Source organism: Syngnathus acus, chromosome 5 (assembly GCF_901709675.1).
Source record: "Syngnathus acus chromosome 5, fSynAcu1.2, whole genome shotgun sequence".
NCBI lineage: Eukaryota > Metazoa > Chordata > Actinopteri > Syngnathiformes > Syngnathidae > Syngnathus > Syngnathus acus.
Window position 1 is genome coordinate 7,048,948 of NC_051091.1, and position 20,029 is coordinate 7,068,976.

At 43.0% G+C, this 20,029-nt stretch overlaps 2 protein-coding genes across 3 annotated transcripts in view; one reads left to right on the top strand and one right to left on the bottom strand.

Annotated features, from left to right (window-relative positions):
* The window catches only part of srgap2 (SLIT-ROBO Rho GTPase activating protein 2), a 33,873-nt gene extending 18,279 nt beyond the window's left edge, over window positions 1-15,594 (bottom strand). Inside the window, exon 1 of one of the 2 annotated variants that reach the window (XM_037251007.1) lies at window positions 15,077-15,594. In XM_037251007.1, the coding sequence (XP_037106902.1) occupies window positions 15,077-15,143 (67 nt within the window). In that variant the 5' untranslated portion in view covers window positions 15,144-15,594. The remainder of the gene's footprint in view (window positions 1-15,076) is intronic. The other variant, XM_037251008.1, reaches the window with a different exon arrangement.
* A 492-nt stretch (window positions 15,595-16,086) lies between these two features.
* Window positions 16,087-19,691, top strand: fam72a (family with sequence similarity 72 member A). The gene is made up of 4 exons (XM_037251009.1): window positions 16,087-16,845; window positions 16,998-17,075; window positions 17,639-17,763; window positions 17,859-19,691. Exons 1-4 carry the CDS (start codon window positions 16,574-16,576, stop codon window positions 17,951-17,953), a joined length of 570 nt encoding a protein of 189 aa, XP_037106904.1. The 5' UTR covers window positions 16,087-16,573; the 3' UTR covers window positions 17,954-19,691.
* Window positions 19,692-20,029: the final 338 nt, after the last annotated feature.

Sequence of the window (20,029 nt, forward strand, 5' to 3'; positions counted from 1 at the left end):
GGGGGGCGTGATCAGCAGGAGTACATTCCTCTACGCTTCTCTTCACCTTGGTGACCAGGCCAGGAAGTCATTAACCTTTTCATAGGCTTCATGATTCAGTCAGAAGAGTGCAAGATGAGATGTTTGCACTAGGGAAGGGTGTTGAAGTTTCTGTGAGCCGGGCTCTAAGCCGTGTGGACTCCCTGCCGGGGTTCCTTGCCCGAGATTGGACTATAGGTCAGGGGGTCAGAGTTTGCAGTGCTACTAGGCAGAGGTCGGTCTCCTATGTCAACCAAATGGTATAAAACACTTGGAACAATAGAACTTAGTTTCAGATCACTTTCAGTCCAGGCAGGCGTTTTGCTTTTGCTCTTTTACTCTCCGCGGCATTGCCGGCCGGCTGTGATTGAGGGGAGGCGAAGGCGGGGGTTCTATGCATAATGAAAAGGGCTGCTTATCAAAAGTTAACTAACTCTTCACTCACTTGGTGTGCCTGCCTGCTCCACTAACCCATTTCTTGGGGGGATGCATACTCACACAGATTTATGTTGTAAATTGCAAACTTTGAAAAATGAGTATCAAAGTCTTTTAACACTTGATGAGACTTCAGCAGCAAAATGCACATTATATTAATTACTATCTGCGGGAGATCCCAAAATTAACATAACATGATGTTTTTAAAACTAAGTGCTCATCCTGTAGTGTACACACAATTCAATTAATCACAAAATGAGAATCATAATGATGTTCCATTTTGCTCGCATGACCATGCACCTGGTGTCACTTCTATTTCCTGTCCCTGATGGACGCAGCCATCTGGGCTTCAATTTCTTCCAGCAGGCTCCATCTCTGTCACGCTCACTCTCACACACGCACACACTTTGCCGAAGGGATGCAAACCACGACCGTACACAGCCATCAGTGCCATCTGTCTGGGAAAGGTTCGATGAAATATCAAAACCTGGTGAGACCAGCTCACATGTATGATACCATCCTGGATCAGCTGTAGAGACAATATTAAGCTATACTGTCTCCCCGTGTGTGTGTGTGTGTGTGTGTGTGTGTGTGTGTGTGTGTGTGTGTGTGTGTGTGTGTGTTTGCGCACGTGTATATTTCTGTGTGCACTCTTTCCAGTGTTTCCAAATGGCCAGTGCATAACACCCTCCTTAATCAGCTTAGCAGCCAGTCAGGGGATTTGATTAATCCCCAACACAAGCATGGGAAGAAGCCCGCTGAGTGTGTCTGCTTGTCTCACTCTGTGTGTGTCAGGCTCAACCTTCTCTGCATTACAGCGTTGATCTATAAGAGATGCGACAAAATGAAAGTAGCTATGGGTGGGTGGGAGTGGACGCCATTCAAATGCAGACACGTCGTCTGGCGGGCGAAGGGTCAGCTCATGTCTCCATTAGCTGTTTAATATTTGTCATATTTCCACTGACTGAGGGATGGCGTTAAACACCCTCTCTGTAGATTAAATAGTAATTTTCCATTTTACTTCTCGCGGAAATTGATTCGTCAGCACAAGCTGCTGGAGGAACTCACCAGCTGTCTGAATGCAACATTGACTTTAATTGTTCTCATCTTAAAAGCTGAAAGTTGTGAAGGGTTGGGTTCAATCACACGGCGGATTCTCACGCGTGTAACATCTCGATTGGCGTGTATGCATAAAGGAGAAAATTCCTATCGCGGCATTCCGAGGGACATGAGAAGCATTGAGACGGAGGCAAGGGGTCAAATCTGCTGATGGCTGGCAAGTGGTGATGCTTATCTGCATGCCACGAGAAGACAATGAGTGAAGGGAATACATTCTCTCAGACACTGAAAAAAAAAAAGGAATTCTTCCTCTTTGAAAAATATTCCAACTTTCATCTCAAACTACGAGGACGATGAGCACTGATGACCGAGACAGCCGCCAACAGCAAAACGTACAAGAACCGAATATATAAGACAGGCTGTCGGATAAACCTCACAAATGACGAGTCAGCATTCCGGAGTTGCTGTACATCCATTGTATAGCAGTAACAGCCTCTTAACAGTACACAAGTACTTTGTAGATTTGTTTGTGAGATACAGCTAAATGGAGCATATGAGGAAAATAACAGCCGCACCCTCTCTGTTGTTATTCCGTGGAGAACATGGCGATGATGTGCAGTATCACAGGCTTGGGGGAGTTTATACAGCTTAATGTTTAAATACACTACTACGGTGGGAAAAAAAAATCCCTATGGTGATTATCGCATTCAGCATCTTGATAAAGATTCTCCCCAAACCCGCCGCCACTCCTTGCCGTTCCCATCAAAGCATCTTTGGAAGTGGTGCATTGACAGGAGGGGAAGGAAAAAGTGGGGCAAGCTGCAAGAAGAGGCTCTAAGGAAAGACTGGAACTCTACACCTCAGCACAAAACAACCACTGCAATAGAAAAAAAGGGGGGGGGGGTGTTAGTCAGACAAAGGCTGGGCTGGGATTTGGTTTTTTTCCTCAAGATTTTCGTAGTATTAAAACAACTGCAGAAAAGTGACGTCAAATATAGTATCTGGCTAACATACCTCGTGAAATAAAGTTTACATACACTGAGATGGCAATCAGGCTACTTCTAAATTAAGCGCAATAATCTGAGGTTAAATTCCATTTGACATCGTTCATTGAAAACTGTTCAGGAAGGAAGACAGATGAAAAATAAATTCATGCCCCTGTTATGTGGAACTAAAAGGATTGTGTGCTGTGTAATAGGCATTCAAGAATTTCACAGAGCTTTGTACAAATAAAAAAACGGAAGAAAAAAAAACTGAGCGTTAAATATGCCAAGGATGGTCTTCATGGTCAAAGGCCTAGAATTGATACAATGAAGCTTATACTAGCAAAACTGACAATGAAAAGTACCACACGCAACCTCAGCGTAGGGCAATTCAAGGCTAAACATGAAAAATAGCTTCACTTAATACGCATTTCTCATGTTTCCACAAAACGCAAGACTCACATTCGCCTCAAGCAAGCTTTGAAATCTCCCTTTAGAAAGCACCACAATATTAATGAGAGGGAAAAAAACCACACTCCCTTTCACTATTTATGGGTTTGTAAACTGATGCAGAGTGACTAACACTCACCTCAGGTGATTCTGAGAATGACCTTGCTTGGTAAAATTGCCATTGTTTTGCCTCCACACGCATAACAACCATTCCCGCTTTGCAGTTCTGACATACCAACCCGCATGAATGTCCCAGCAGCTCAAATGTCATCATCTCAGGCATCTTTTCCCTTCATATAAACTGGATCCTGAATTATAAATTGCATTTTGGTGGATCTGGTAATAAGCAACATGCCCACTAGTATTCATCTGAACTGCTGCACTCATTTTGGGAGGCTGCTTCCTTCCAAACACATTTTTGAACTAAGGTTGCTGATAATTTGCTTCAGGAAGACTTTCAGATTTAGAACCTTGAGTAACTCTCCTGGCATCCTTGACGCCATGGGAAGATGGCGCCTGGTCTGCCTTGACTACTAACAAAGCTATCTGGATTTGGTCATGGACCGTCTGATACCACAAAATCCCTCGCGGAGACTTCCAATATATGTGTGTCCCGTATCAAAGACAGGACATGTCTCAGTCGGTCCAACACAATAGGGTCCTCTCCCGTGGGTGGTCACACCCTTTCCTCCTCGCTCCATGACCTTACAAAACGACCCTAAGGAGGCTCAAAAAGAAAAGGGAAAATAAGGAGAGAGGGAGTGGACCCATCAGGAATGAAATCCTTATCAAAACAGAAAGCAAGTCTTAGGAATACAGGAAGTGCGAGAAAGGCCGAGGAGGTGTAAGCGATTCTGGACAGACAGCTGAGACAGCAGATGGAAGGAAAAATGGGAAGGAGCTAAACAGAAGCAAGGAAAGGAAAGCAGTGCTGTTGCCATTGGTGGAGCTGAATTATTAACGCTGGATCCAGTGGAAGTGAGAAAAGACAACACTTTGATGCGCTGGGTGTAATCGCCGCGTCATAAAAATGCATCTCGACGACATACGCAGAGCTGCCTGAGGCTGACAAGAACACGATCATCGCTCAGGCTCAAGAGAACGTGGACATGGTAGCAATGAATGTCATACTACAAGTTATACATGTCAATTTTTTGGATCATCTCGATTCCGGAATACAAACTTTTCAAAATATAATTATCAGCTAGTAATATCACGTGAACGTGTTTTGAAGAAAGCAGACTAGTTGTATCTCCGCTCGCGATTGGTGTGAATGTTAGCTACTCCACAAGGAATGTAATGAGATGCCTATTACGAGTTCATTTCGGAGGCAGCGTATCACACTTCATAATTGAGCACGTAGCATGTTTCTGAGCCCGGGATTAGAAGAGGTCAAAGGTCATAGCAGACCGGAGGACGACATGTGGCCCACACCTGTTCAAAGATACCCCGCAGTCACGTCGTTAGGAGAACAAAACAAGGTAAAGTAGACAAGTGAGTCAGTCATTACTCGAGTTTATTGTTAAACTGTGAGAGACTACAAAAGGCTGTCATGTTGTTTTGCTTTATCTCTCTACAGCCAGTGTTTTTCTCTCTGTTGGCCTGCCTTTTTTTTCTTATCCGCAGAGGAAGCCTGTTTGATCTGGGAGACTCCCCGTTGTTCTGAAGCTCCAAGCTCAAATGCATCAGGCATTCACTTGTTCATTTGCTTCACTTCAGACAAGAGCTTGCTCTTTTTTCTCCCCGGGTTTTTCAATGTCTCTTTACAAAAAAAAAACTGTCGCTCATCTTTCCATCACTCACCCCCTCGGAGAAACGAGGCGCATTCTCCCTCTTGTACCAAAGACAAGACCATAATTCATGAATTCAAAATGGCCTCTATGTTGTGGAACGATTGGACTGATGCCAGCTCTGCAGCGTGCATATGGACCACGTAAGTAGTATGTGAGCTATGACACTGCACGGACAGTAGCCATCATTGTCTTCTACGGCGAGAGCTGGAGACAATGGAGCGGGATACAAGCAGGAACATGACTCATACATACTGTAAGCCCTCCTGACCATTACGGCTGACAAACAATAGGCAGTAAGTGTCCGCGCGTTGTACAGCTAAACAATAGCAGCATTACGTATGCCAATTTGGGACTTAAGCCGTGTTGCAGAAAACAGCATTATTGTTAAATTTGTTTACGTGAAAAAAAAGCTTCTTAATGTCTTCATTTAGGAATCATTGCGGACATTCATGATTGGAAAAAAAGGGAATACATGGCTGGGTATTGATATTGGAAAGACAAAATTATTTCGTCCAATGACTGGGTGTATGTAAATGTATGCTTGTGCACTTTAACTAATGAAATATGAGCATTTATTTTCAAGCTAACAGGTACTCTGGAACCTATTTTCCACACTTTACTTTTTTTTTTTTTTTTACCAGATCTTGATTTAGGTTGTTAGTTCAGAAAAAGGTAATGGACCTGAAAATTACTAAAAATGGCAAGTACTACCTGATGTATTCAACCGGACAGATCCTAGCAGAATAGCGCTAATCATATCAAATAAACACATGGTACAATTACAATAAAATATTTAACTTAACTCTTCACAAAAAAAAAAAAAAAAAAAGTCTTTTAACCCGGCGTGTCTTACGTTTTTTTTTGTTTTTTTTAAAGATAGGCCCGTTCATTGATATTGCGCCTGCGGTTTGTAAATTAGAGCACAGTGGGTGAACATGGCTGTTTCTATTTACACAGTAATTTTAGTATAGTAGTTTTCAACTGGCGGCATGTTGGATTACTCCAAGATTACAATCAATTAAAAAGCTCAACCACCGCAGTGGGAAAGTCTCCCCACAACATTCCTTAGCGGGAATACCACCAGAGCATGACAAGAGTCCCACACACACATTCAAGCCCCGTTGCCACCCACTGCAACCTTTGAACACAGTAAGTGGCTGTGTGCGTGCATCTGTGTGTCACAGACTGCCACCTTTAACACCACTGTCCTCCGAGAAAAGGAGATGGATGACAGAGAGAGTGGGTGGAATGATTCAGGGGGAAAAAAAGCTACTTAGGGGGGGTCCAGTAAAATGCGTGTGCCTCTTGATCCTGCCGTCACCAATGAAATGAGGTGATTGATGGTCAAATCCTTTGTGCCAAAGGTCAGCACCCCTCAGACCCCGTGTTTTTTTCTTTTCCTCCTAGTCGTCCCGTCTAAGAAACGACTCAACATGCAGCAAATCAGATATACTCGAGAATATTTTCCCCAAGAGACGCATCCAAATAATAAATGATGAGTAGAGTAGAACTACGCTGCAATGCGGTGGTTGTAATATTAGCATGACGCAGTGTATTGTTACATCACCGCAAACAATTAAAATGACACATCCAGTCCTCCGCCAAGCCAAGCCACAACAATCCCGATTTGGATCGGTCCCAAAGTCGACTTTAATTATCGCCCACGTCTTGAATACATATGAACTGCGCAGCTCAGTTTCATGCATTATTTAATACATAGTGAACCGTGATCTTATTCCTTGGCCTATATCCGCCATGGGCTTTCACTTTCATGCATAACAAACAACTCCTCGGCAGAGAAAAGACAAAATATTTTGTTAAATGAATAGCGCTGGCTGTGTGAGCCAATGTGATGTTATCTTTTGTCAATCAAAACCAACGATTCATTTCCTTGTGGCTCTATAAAGGTGAAGGAACCGTTTAAGGTTACTTGAACCTGAGACAAACGTCCGCTTATGTAATGTAATCGGAGCCGTGAGATTTCTCTGTCAATGAGTGAAGTCATGTAATGATGATAAAGGTTGCAATTTCATGAAACTGAAAGTTTTAAAAGTCTAAACACCCCTGTTCAAATGTAATGATCATTTTTTATTTCCTATTCAATTTGGTTGAAGTCCGAGTTGTTTATACAGCTCTTATATTTGCCCAATGGACTCGCGGTGGTCCACCTAATGTTGTGCCCGACAGTAAATGTCACCGTGAGTTCATACAACTCCCGCCCCGCATGGCTCACTGCACAACGGGAATGAGTATGTGTGCTCGCATGTATAAAGGGGAGGGATGTTCCCATTTCCACTCTGTTTGAAGCACACGGACTGAGCCGGAATGTCGAGGGGAGGGGAGGGGAGAGGAGAGGGGGCACCAGAGGGAGAATGATGGGAGAGGCGAAGGCCGTAATCCGAGAGGGGAGTCCCACAGGGCGGGCAGGCACATGGTCCTCTACCCTCCACAGTCGGTTTGGCGCATGGAGGAGAGAGCGAGACGACAGCAGACTCAGCGTGCTCGGCTACATAAAGATAATGATGACGTATTGGTATCATTTAGTCCCGTTATTAGAAAACAAAGCTCATCGTTCAAGTTATGTGCGCCGCTCAATTGAGATGCTTTGGCTGATTTATGGCAACATGAACATTTAGCTTGTGTACTAAACATCCATCTGCCAATACAAACAAAAAAGCTTGTGAACTTTGCTACGACAAAGCGACCGTGGCACACGTGATAAAATCTCAGGTATGAAAATGACATCATGAAAGAAGCTTTTCAGTCCTACTGTAAATTAGAGTATGGATATTCCGTGAGGATTACAATTGCCCAAAATGCGAAAACCCAGCAGCAGCAAACAAATGGCAGCCCAAAACACGCTGCAGTATTTACCAACTCTGGGGTAAAGAATATGAATTATGCATACTTTACGATGGAAGCGGAGATGAAAGACGACGGGGAGGACGCTAGACAGGAAGAATTTGAGATGCAGTTAACCGAAGAGCGTTTGGAGAGCTCCATTGGTAGCGGTGGCCCAGACACTGAGGACCTCAATCAAAAGCATTTGAAATATTTATATCGACGGTATATTTTAGTAAAAAAATCTCTCAAGGTCTTCTGAAGATTTTAATGAAATGTACCACACTGAAAGGCAACTAGGATGTAATATTAAAAGTGAGCCAAAGGGCAAATTCCACACATCTTCACTTATTAACTTGCTGAGGGACAGTCAGCCAAATGTGTCTTCAGAACTGTCTACGTTGCCATCAATGTCCCTCTCTTGGTGGTTGACGCGTGTTGCGCAGTTCATACAAGGTTCTGAAAAATACTTTTGATGCCTCAGGATGCACTTAAACATGCATGAGAGACGAGTCACACTTCTCAGATTGGAGTTCACACAAACACACACACACCCCATGGCGATGCTTGCAAAGAAGCACCAACAAGAGAACTCCAACGGGCACGTTGAGATAAATATCGGGCCCCAGGTATGCGCTGCGAGTTCCTTAACAGCTCTCCTGGCACCTACACCGACAAGCTCCTCCAACACACAAACAAATATTTAAGTCAAACATGTTTGCCACACCCACATTCAAACATGAGGCTCGGGACGAGTGTGCACATGAAAGACTTCATCTGAAGGCGTGTTTGACCACATTCATGAGGAACGGCCCAGCCCACGTTGCCTTGCAGCAGTCACCGGTGAGGCTCTCATTATAAAATGGCATTTCCTAACATGCCATCATATTTAATCATTAAGCTTTACTTCAGTCAGATAGTTTGGAAAGGGTACAAAAAGACTACTCCGTAGAATTAATTCAATCAATTAAAGAAGTTACAAGGAAACAACATATTTGATGCTGGCTCACTTCCAAACCATTTTGAACCACACCACCGTGTTGTGTCATGCGATTGTCTCCGATGCTTGTGGGAAAGAAAACCACAACATTCAAAACGGCTTGGTAGCAAATCTCGGTTTCAGCACTTAAAACAAGCCGGCATGTGTGGCAACAAACACCAGCAGAAGAGGGGGAAGACTCAGCCTCCCTCTGGACGAGCGTGGATGCTGGGAACAGCAGAACTGGTGCATCCGCATGGCAACCAGGGGGAAAGAACACTGTGTCCTCACTTTATGCAGAAGAAAAGAGGCGAGCGAGTACACGGGCTGTGTGTGCGCGTGTGTGTGCAATGCAGATTCAATGGAGACGAGCTGATGAATGGCTTCATTAAAACAGCATTAGGAGAGGTGAAAGGGGTTGCAAACGGGAGCCATTTGCTTACGAGTTTGAACGTGCAGAATCGACTCAATACAGACATTCGCTCTGCTGTACAATCCTTCAACTATATTTATAGTGCACACAGCCTTAAAAATATGAATCAACAGCAATAACATGGAGAAACAAAGAAATGGAAAACAGAGGAAGAACTCAAAACGGGCGTTGTGCGTGCACGTGTTGCTCCGTGCGTGCGCGATAACGTGATTAGCCAGAGGGACCTACACGGAAGACAAATCTACATTACTCTTCCTCATTTTCCTTCATGCTCCTTCCAAACCCAGAAAAATGGGGGCAATTCTGTAACCGTAGCAACCAAGTGTGCCTACGTGCACAGACAAGCTGCTGCCGGAGAGGAAAGGTGGCACCAATGATTTCAGAGGGTTAAGATTTTATTTAGAATTATTTTCATTTCCCAAGTGTTTTTTTTTTCTTTCCACACCGCCTCTCCTCCCTTTGTTGTCGGGCTAAGGGTTGTTCAAATACAACCTGTCTCCATTGTGCAGCTTTTTATACACTTGTTTTTTTCTCGCACCCCTTACTCGGCCTCTTCCTATTCATCTGCTCGCCGTTCTAATTGTTTTGCAGAGGATATGAGCAGTTTTCCTCGCCTTTATATAGATAGACCCATCTGCTTTTAAAGACGCATTCGTCAACTCGCACAAACATCCGCGGCCGGTTGTGTGTCAGCAATGTGGTCTGCACATGCGGAGACCGAGAGGCCATTCAGCCGCTTTGAAGCACAACAGGAGGCTGGTGTGTGTCACACGTCATCGCCGCTGTCAAACATGATGAGGGGTAAAGGAGGGAGACGGAATGACAGATAGAGGGGAGGGGGGGGGAGCAAGGAGGAGTGAGAAAAACAAAAAGTATGAGCGGAGAACCGGCGGGTTCTTTTCACAATGCTCCGATTGTTCAGTGGATGTGGGCCGAGAGAAAGAAAAAGATTGAAAATGAGCGTGAGGGAGGAAGGGATCGACAGCTTTTCACATTCTTGCGCTTGTTGAGTGGTTGTTGTGCTGTTGCAGTGGCTAAAGGGGTCAAGTCTTTTTTTATTATATGCTCTTGGCTTATTTACACATTTTTCCCCCCAAAGGCATGGCACTACAACAAACAGACATTATTTCCTCTTTCCCCGATTTATTTGTGTATTATATTTCAAACTCAAGGCCCAGCGGTGTTCTTCTGTAGGCATCATGTTATGTCAGACGAGTGTACCAGACTGATTTTCTCTACTTTGCAAGGAGGAACTCACAGTTGCTTACCATTGCACTTTTTCTAGTCAGGGGTCGGAAATGTCGGACTTCCCCATTTTCTGGAACAAAGCATTAACATATAAATATGTCTCAATGTATTTTGAAGGTCATCCAGATAAGGGTGACCTCATAAGGTCATCAGCTCCCGCTCCCCCACAATGCACAGGGACGCTCTACCTTTCAGCAGGCTTCTACAAATTGGCCAATCAAAAAGAATGTGGACTCAGAAGAGGAATTTTAAAGAGACTGAAGAGCCAAAGAGAAAAAGGCAGAGTATTAACTAAACGCAGGCACTAGCAGGGAGTACCAGAATGAAAAAAATGAAAGAGAAAATAAACAGATGTCTCCTTTTAAAGTGATAGGCAGCACAAAACGATGTCTCGGTGGACATCGTGCAAAACAGAAGCGCTCCAAAATCTATCGAGTGATTTGTCACTGCCTTCGATCGTCATATTTTTGAAACCAAAGCTGACACACCTGAAACCGAGAGGAATTCCGTCAGCCGACCACGGCAAACTGAACATCTGTTGCCCAATCAGAGCACGGCGAGCATCTGGCTCGAATGAACAGCAGTCATCTCGCAGCCGAACTCCGACCTTACCCGGCTCGGCCGTGTGCATTTTTCTTTTCTTGGCGTGTTTACTTCCCTTTCTCGATCCACTCCGGTACTCCACTCGCATCGCTTCATCTCTCGCTGACATTAATCAGGCGACCGTGCGCAACATCTGATATGCCAGATGTTGTCGTTCACCTGTCCCGCTTCATCGACATAGCGTGGAGGATGCCTTGATGGCTGACATTCCTCATTTTATCTCTCATCCTTTGACAGCATGTAGGAGGACAGATTAGACCATACATGGCTGAGTGTCTACTGTATATAACTGGCAAAAATGCTACAGCTAAAAAGACGCCACATAGTGAGCTATTATAGTGTACCCACTCGTGAAGAATGAGGAAGTAGCAGATTGGTAGAGTGATAGAGAAAATCAATGTTTTTTTTTCCACCCCCTAGCCATGTCAAGTCCATTGCTGACTCAGCACTGCACCTGAAACAAAGGCGGAGTAGCTGGTTCTGTTATTTACTACAGGAAAAGACGGAATTTGAGTCATTGAAAGAAAGAAAATAACCTTCAGCAGTGCTTTTTTTTTTTTGTCATGCTGCCGAACAAACGTAAAGAGCTCAATTGTACGTGGATGTGTGAGTACTGTACAGACAGGAAGCTTCCTAGCACAATCAGTGTGTATTCAAGCCCGACTCCATACCCCCACTTTCACGCTAGCATCCTTCCCGACTGATTCTTTTCAGCTCTGTCAGCAGATCCTTAATTCAGACTGAAACACTTTTGCTCACTCCAAAAAGCAACCTCGCAATCCCTCACCTAGCACAATAATGAACTGTGATAAACCAATGCCATTTATGTTCAGCAGATGTTTTGGTTTAAAGGCGTGTGATTAACTTCTTGTGATTGTTTAATTGTACTAGCTGGTGTTCTTTCTAAATGACAGGCAGACGCTAAACATTTAAACACAGACATCATCGGTAAAAAGTGTCATTAATTAAACAGCTCCCCATTTTCTCACAGCCACAATGAAGATGGGTCAGTGTTGCAATAACAATCACGCTGTAAACGCCATCAGGTAATGAAGTGCTTTTCAAAGCTGCCATCCTAACTGCACTCGATTTTTCTCTCCACCAACAGTGCATCAATCAAACACAACAGAAATAACATGTCCGGGCATAGTCTTACAGACGCGCGTGCACGCAAGCCTGTTTGCGGACAAACCCAGTGCTGTGTCAACACCTTTCCTATTGTGAGCCAGTGAAAGCGGCCATTTATCCGAAATCGTATGTTTCACTGGTTGCCGAGCAAACATGCGGTTGACTGACGGTGTGCGTGGAGGCAAGTCGACACCATTTCAGTTAACGCACCAACACGCGCACACACACGCCTCGCGTCCCCTTTCAGGGTGAAAGATCATCATGTCTGCTGCTGTGAATTTTCAACAGATGCTGCTCCCAAATGCCTTTTTGGGGCCATCTGCGAGTTGCTGAGAGTCGAACGATCAATAGGAGTTATTCAAGCAGACCATCAGAGCGGACGGCTATGATATTGCTATTAGTGTCTCAGACAGACCACAAAAACAGCAAGATCAATAAGCTTTATTAATGGTGAATGGGAATTTGGTTCACAGAGGAAGACGCTGATTAACAACTGTGTGGAACCGTAACAGATGCAATGCCAAAGTGTGTCAAAGATTCTGAAAGGCTTTCACATGGAATGCTTCCTGTTTTTTTTTTCTTTTGGCTACTATGGCGAGCTGGCTGATTAGTAAAACAGGAGTACTGTGTTGGCTGAATAAATGCAGTTCCATGAAGACTGTGACAGTGCCCAACTCTGAGCGAGCCGGAGTCTCTCTGAAAAGCAGAGTCCACTTCAGGATTCAATTCCAAAAGTACGTACAGTAAGCGCTCCAAACGTGAGATGAAAAGCTCATTACTTACCTTGGTGTATAAGCATTTGCATCTGTGTTGCAACATTTCTACTACTAAAGGTTCACACTGCTCACCTAACATTCTTTCAAATTTCCTTTATCCTGTGTGTTGTTTTTTAAGACCAAAGTATTTGAACACCTGGCCATTACTTCTACAGATGGTGAAAATGGAAGAAATTTGAGGGCTGCTCACAGCTAGCCAAAAATGTGGGCTGCTTTGATTGAGGTCCGCCCCCCCCAAGTCTGTCTGTATGTCCTATAGTTGCACCATCACGCTGCAGAAGCCTTATCGACTTAAGCCATGAGGTGGGATTTACATTTATTTACCTTCCACGCAGAAGCAAAAAAGATTATTCCAGCTCCCAGATAAACACAGACATGATTTGAGCGATTCCAGATTTTCACACCCAAATACAACAAGAGGGGCAAGGAGGAGGATTGGGAGTAACTGGACCACTTGTTCTGAATGGAACACGAGAAGCCCATGTGACGGAGAAGGTGGTGACCCATCTTATCTACTCATCTAGGCCAATTACAGCGGTAGCCAAAACCTTCTGTTCCAAAAGCCTTTCATTCTCTTTCCTGGTGTACCTGCCTTCCACTAACTAATCATATATTGAAAAATATATTATTATTATTATCAAATTTGGGGGGGGGGTTAATGCATCAAAACTATTAGTTACTACATTTATCGGTGTTTGGTATCGGCATCGATAACTACTACTCATACTAGTATCGTTCTGAAAAAAGTGGTATGGAACATCCATACTGAACGCAGAAAACTTCACTTGCTTTTCAGCTTGCTGCAACATGACTGGCAGCCAACGAAGAACAAAATGGAAGCACATGTATTTGCTCCGACCACTACACATGGCAATCTGGACGAGTAGTATTTGCTTGTTTGAGAAACACTGCACATCATGAGAGAGAGGATTCAGTGCCCATTGTGTTTCCTGTTTGCTAATGTCAACGGTCTAAATTGTTGATTTACTTGGCGGGTAGCGCTAAGAGGACGTCACAATATTTACATTGCTCAACAACTGCAGGACTAACACTTCCTCAAACCCTGCAATAGATCGAAATAAATACACAGACTCCATTCTACATTTTCTTCACCACTTTACACAATAAACAAGCATTCAAAGACACAATTATGGACAATTTAGTCCTCAATAAACTTAAGAACCATGTTTATGGGAGAAAGTTGGCGCACCACACACACCAGGGAGAATATGCAAATTCCACACAGGTGGGCCTGGGTTAAGATTTGAACCCTGGACCTCTCTATAGTGATGCAAATATGCTCACCACTTGAAGACTACAATAATTAAAAAAAAAAAAAAGGCTCTAATGGGGAGATAATCTATACACTATGACATCACAAGGACCATTATTTAAATCGAACATCAGGGCAAAGGATCACCAAACAGGTCAGAAAAAGTTCTCATTTCCACATTGTTAAAGTAAGGCATTCTATTTTAAACAGTTCTCACACATTCCCCATTGCAAACTACAACAATGACAAAAATACATTGCTATATAATGACTGTCAAGAATGATTATGTTTGAAAAGGAAGACTTTTTTGATGCATCTCTTGTTTTGGACCTCAACAGATGGCGGTGCAGGTGTACCTAATAAAGTGGCCAGTGAGCGCAGCCACTACCAGCGTGCCTGCCTGACGACAGAAGCATCCACAAACACAACCAATGGGGCTTTAACTCACCCCAATGCATTGCATGGGGGGGACAAAACACCATTGGACGCTAAGGAACAATCTCCGATTAGTTGCAACGTGTAAGGCACACATGCTCGGGCGGTATGCGGAGCTCAGCAGCCTGCAGCACAGACATGCGGGAGACAGTGATGAGAAAGAGAGGGAGAGAGAGAGAGAGAGAGAGAGAGAGAGAGAGAGAGAGAGAGAGAGAGAGAGAGAGAGAGAGAGAAAACGCCCTGCCTTGTTCCATGTTGAAACTGTAAGCCTTCTGCTTGTCGTACTTAGCGGACAAACAGCAAATAACGCGTGAGCTTTTACACCTTAACAAGCGGTTGGTGGTCAACAACACTGAAGCTTGGGCGTTTCCCCCCCCCATTCTGTCTTTGTTGGCGGATTGCGCTCAACGTTAGCAGGCGAGCGACCACATGAGCGAGCACACGTCGGATCAGAGTCGCTGCGATCATTACGCATAAATAAAGAGACATTATGAGAAGACGAATAATTGACATATAAACGGGAGATGTTGGCAGCAGATAAAAAATACTATCAATACGACAAAATTGCTCATTTATTAAAGCGTCGTTGCATCTTCGCTTGGGAAGCTTTGAAAAGTTTTACCTTTAACTTGAGTTTCATATTCGGCCACGATCTCCTTGTCCTTTCGGAATTTGGCCGGAGACGTCATGGCTGGAGTTTGGAGAGCAAACCACTTGTCCACGCTGTAAAGTCAATTTGCTCCTAATTGGGCAATAAAAACAAGCTTGATGGGGGGACTGGGGGAGAATATCCGCGTCGCGGCTAGGTGAGAAGGAATGGGGTAAAAAAAAAAAAGGGGGGAATCCAGATGAGAAAATGTGTCTCCTCGCTTGCTGAGCCCGCCGCTCCGTATTGTCTCCCTGCGTGTGTTCACTGAGGGCGCATTGTGAGTTTGGCGCTGCTTCTGCTGCTGCACAATTCTCATGCGCGCCTCCTCTAAGCCACCGGCTGTGCTGCAAAGCGTTTAAAGTCAAAAGGGAGATACATCCCCGCCTCTGAAACGGCGATAACTTGTCAGTATGCACTCCAGAAGCGTCCGCTTACTCCTTCGATCCCGCCTGAAATGATCTGTGCTCACCCCATGAAGTAGTGAGAGAGAGGAGGAACCAGTGGAGGGGTTGGCAGTTCCTCCACACTACGTACTGCACATGACATAAGGATGGACGCGTGCAAGTCTATCTTTGAAGCACTTAAGGCAACCTTCAAAAGCAAAATAATACTTGTCTAATTCATTTAAACAATAATAGATTTCTTTTATTTAATGAATGCCAGTCACACATATTTGTATCAAATGTAGACATTAAGTACACAATTGCTTTGAAACGGGGGCGAGAGAGCAGTTTATTTTAAACGACAAAATGTTTTTCCATATGCTGCATGCAATAATTTAGAGTGCCAAATAACTTGCAAAGACCGGAAGTAGTCACCAACGCTACCAAGCTACAACTAATATACAAATTGGTCTTATCTTGACACTATCTCTATAACGTTGATAAGAATTTCACTGACATTGAAATAGTAATGTGTCAATTAAAACGTAACCATTGTTTTACACTTCCGGTCAAGGAAAAACTTTTCATAGTCATGAAGCCTGCCCCGCCTAATTGAATAGAACAGAGGTTTTGAGTCTGCGGTTGGCTGTAATAGTCTAAATGACGTTGAAAGAAACCAATCAGCATAGGAATCAACTGAGAATGGTCACGCCTATGTAGAATATATAACCAATTAAACACGGGTTTATGATATGCCTGACCAATCGTGTGCGGCGCTGTGGCGTCTGGCCAATCAGAGCTAAGCCTGGGTTCTTTTCAAAGATTGTTTCAGGAAGTGGTTTTAATTCCAGAAAGTTGTAAACAAAACACTGACAGCTATTCGGTTAGCTTTTAACTACAACTGCATGAACGCGGAACTGCTTGTGTAAACAATCGTGTTACTCGCCATTTCTGGGTGTATTTTTAAAAATTTGCCGACTTGGTTCTTTGTCTGACGTTAAAATACTAATTCGGATTTCGTTTCTTGTACTATATTGGAAGAGCTAACATTAGCTGTGTTCGCGCGTTGAGAAAGGCACACCATCGCATGTACAGTGGATTTTCAAGTCACCCCTGTCATCCGAAAACGCCAAGAAATCGGATAACGTCACTGATTTTTTGTTCTTTTTGCTGTAATTGCAACATCAAGGCGGTGTGCAGGACGAGCATGTCGACGTCCAACGCTAATTTCAAAAATAAGTGCGTCGCCCAGGTTAACTGCATCTTTTGTGACAGCGTGCTCTGTACGAGAGGCATGAAATCGGTGCTTCTTGCAGACTCCGAGGTTCAGCTCTTTTCCACTGATATACCTCCAAATAGGTAAGTGCTAATGACGTTAGCACTACTGCTAGCTTTGTTTACAAACGCAGCTGTTGCCAAGTCGAGATTTTCCTGCAACAGCGAGTGTGAGCGATATAGTTCTGTCTAATGTCTTCTGGGTTCTTAACTTATTTTTCTTCAACCTGACACAGAACTGTTGACTTTGTGGCCAGCTGCTACTCGACTGAAAGCTGCAAGTGCGCACTGAGAGACATTGCATGTCTCAAGTGGTATGTAAAGCGGTTCATTCATTTTCCTCACCAGGGCCGTATCATACAGCTTTTATTTAAATTACATCATGGCAGTGAGCAACAAAGACAGCGGTTACTTAATTTAAGTATTCTTATTTAAAAATAAAAATCATTTGCTGCCCACAGTTCATGGGGTAATTGTGATTTCTGGTCTGACATGTACTTTCCAGTGGTGTAGAATCACATTGAGGTCTTTCTAATTGTCCCTCTCTTAATAAGGTTACCAAAACATACAAGGAACAGCAGAACAGTGGCACACATGTAATATTAAATATTATAAGAAGCATCTATGATTGACTGATTTTGTCACGATTGTTTACACTATAATTTGCAAACTATTCCAGTATAATTCTCTTTAGCTGAAGAGTAGTGTGAAAATAACAAATCACGCGGTGTTTCTTTTGTGTGCCGTTCCTTTGTTGTTGTCACATGCAGGTTGAAAACAAACTGTTTGTTCCGCAGCCGATAGTGGAGTTAGCACTTTTGAGTTGGGGTTCATTGTAAAGTGCTGACTTCTGCTTCTGCTTTGTTTCCCCTCCCAGTGGTAATGTAGTTGGCTATCATGTTGTGGCCCCCTGTAAACCCTGTCTGCTCTCCTGTAATAACGGACACTTGTGGATGTTCAACAGTGACGCCGTTTCCACTGTCAACAGATTGGATGCTTCAGGTCTGTTCAAACAGTAAGGTTGCAATAGAATTTCAGTACACTAAAGTCACAAAAATATGTGTACTTAATCACCTGACAACCCTCCACGTGGGCAGGTCTCAATCTGCTTCTGTGGAGAGATCTGCCCGAACTGGACGACGGTGAAAACGAGGAACCTGAAAGCCCGTCCGAGGAGGAGTGCATCAGGTAAAGATGGAAATGGATGACCAGAGACACTTTGCAGCAGCTACCAGTGGAGAGGTGGAATCGTATGAGTGAAAGACAAGGACGACCTTAAAGTGTACTTTAAAATCACATAGGACTTAAAAGGCGCTGCTTTATTTCGGCTAAATTACGCCTGAAGCCACGCCCCAATCAATGATGTCACAGCAAGTGTTTGGCCTTGGGCAAGCGGCAGAACACCTGCTCTGACACACACGGGGATTAGTCGGGCCTGAAGGATGGCACACTCCAAAGGTTGACTCCCCAGAAAACAGCGCGATGGTTGTGCTTCTTATCACGATGTGTTCATGCTGTGTAAATTGCGATTAAATCATCACCAGCTTTTGCTGTCAAGCTAAAGGTACGCCCATAAACAGTTTCCAATCATTAAATCTCATACTGTGCTTAAATTAAGCCGGGATTTCTGACACAATTACTCCAAGTCTAGTATAATAAGAATCAATTTAGCAGTCAAGTGTGGCAATATGAAACCGTTTCTTTGAATGGAGGAAAAAAATGGCAAAGTGGCTTTAAAGGACAACATGGGCTACACAAAGTGAAATTGTAGAGTATGTGGGATGCATTGACATGTGCACGCACGTATGCCCCAAGTCCTACTGGATGTGTGATGCTGTGACACTGCCTGAACTATTTAGCACATTTGAAAGGGGCCTAATGTTGGTTGTTTTGTTTTGATTTTGTATGTACTCGTGTCACGATAGCGCCTCTAAATTAGGACAATGACTAAAAAGTGAAACATTGAATCTTGGGTTTCCATCATAATTGAGTGCAATCGTCATGTAGCTAGATTTCCAAATCGGTTTTCTCATCGGAAATATTGGGGGAATGAGTTTGGACTTTACAGGATGTGTTTAATGTAACAGTTTAACATTTCAAAGGTGTCAAAGATAGACCCTAACCCTGTAATATTAACACACACATAGAGAATTTGCAACCAAAAAATGTAAATATATTTAAAAAAACTAATCAGTGATTCAACAAGAATCAAGTTATTTATGCTCCTCATTTCTGAATCATATGACGATTGTGGTATTCACGTTTTGATGTTTCAACATTCGTTTGGCTATAGTAACTTTTGAAATCCACGTTGCCCTCCTTGAGACCATGCTAAGATGCTAAAGTTAGCATCTTTTGTCCTTTCTATTGAAGCAAAAACAAATTCCTGCTCTGCAGTTGTCTTTCGTTTGTGCACAAGCAAAACAAACTTATCAATAAGACTGACAGTCTCCATAACAATTGTCATTTTAGTGAACCACTAAAACTGTTATTTAAGACCAAATACTTCCACATGCTTCCTTTTTGTTTACAATCTTCGTTTACAAGTGCATTGTTTTGTAATGTGCATTTAATATATTTCATATTTCATTCGATGTTTGCTTTTGTACGGTTGGGTGTATGTGTGTTTGTGTCGGTCTACCACAAGAAGGTATCTGAACTTTCTCTGGTTATGACAATAGTCACATGATAATAATAATGATAAAAAAAATTTTTAGTGTTTATGAAGTGAATAACTAATTTCTTGCCCTGCTGAAAATTTATATTTTGGAATTGCACTGAAACTGAATTGATAATTTGGAAAAACGATTGTTGTTTTGTTTGCTTATTGTTGAATTAAATCAAAAGCTTTTTTTTTCCTTTTCAAAACAAATAAAATAAATAATAAATATACACTCCCCACCACTCTTTTGGGGTTGTTTGAAACAGGACGTCAAGTTTCACAGGTTATTTTAATTGAAAGCTGTTTTTATTTTAATTGAATATCAGACTCGTGGAAACGATAGTGCAAGTCAAAGACAAATTATACGCTTATTTAAAAAAAAAAAAAAAAAAAGGTAAAACAAACACCACCCGGAAAACAAGTGTTAGTGCTCTATTGACGTTTTGATCAGTTCTCTACCGCCCTCTTGTGGATGAGATATAAAATTGCATGCACAAGCGGAATTGGCGTCAAGCAGATAATTATGGATCCAAATTGGAAATAAAATTATTTTCTTGATTATGCAATTTCAAAATAACATTTATATGTTTAAAACTCAAAACAATT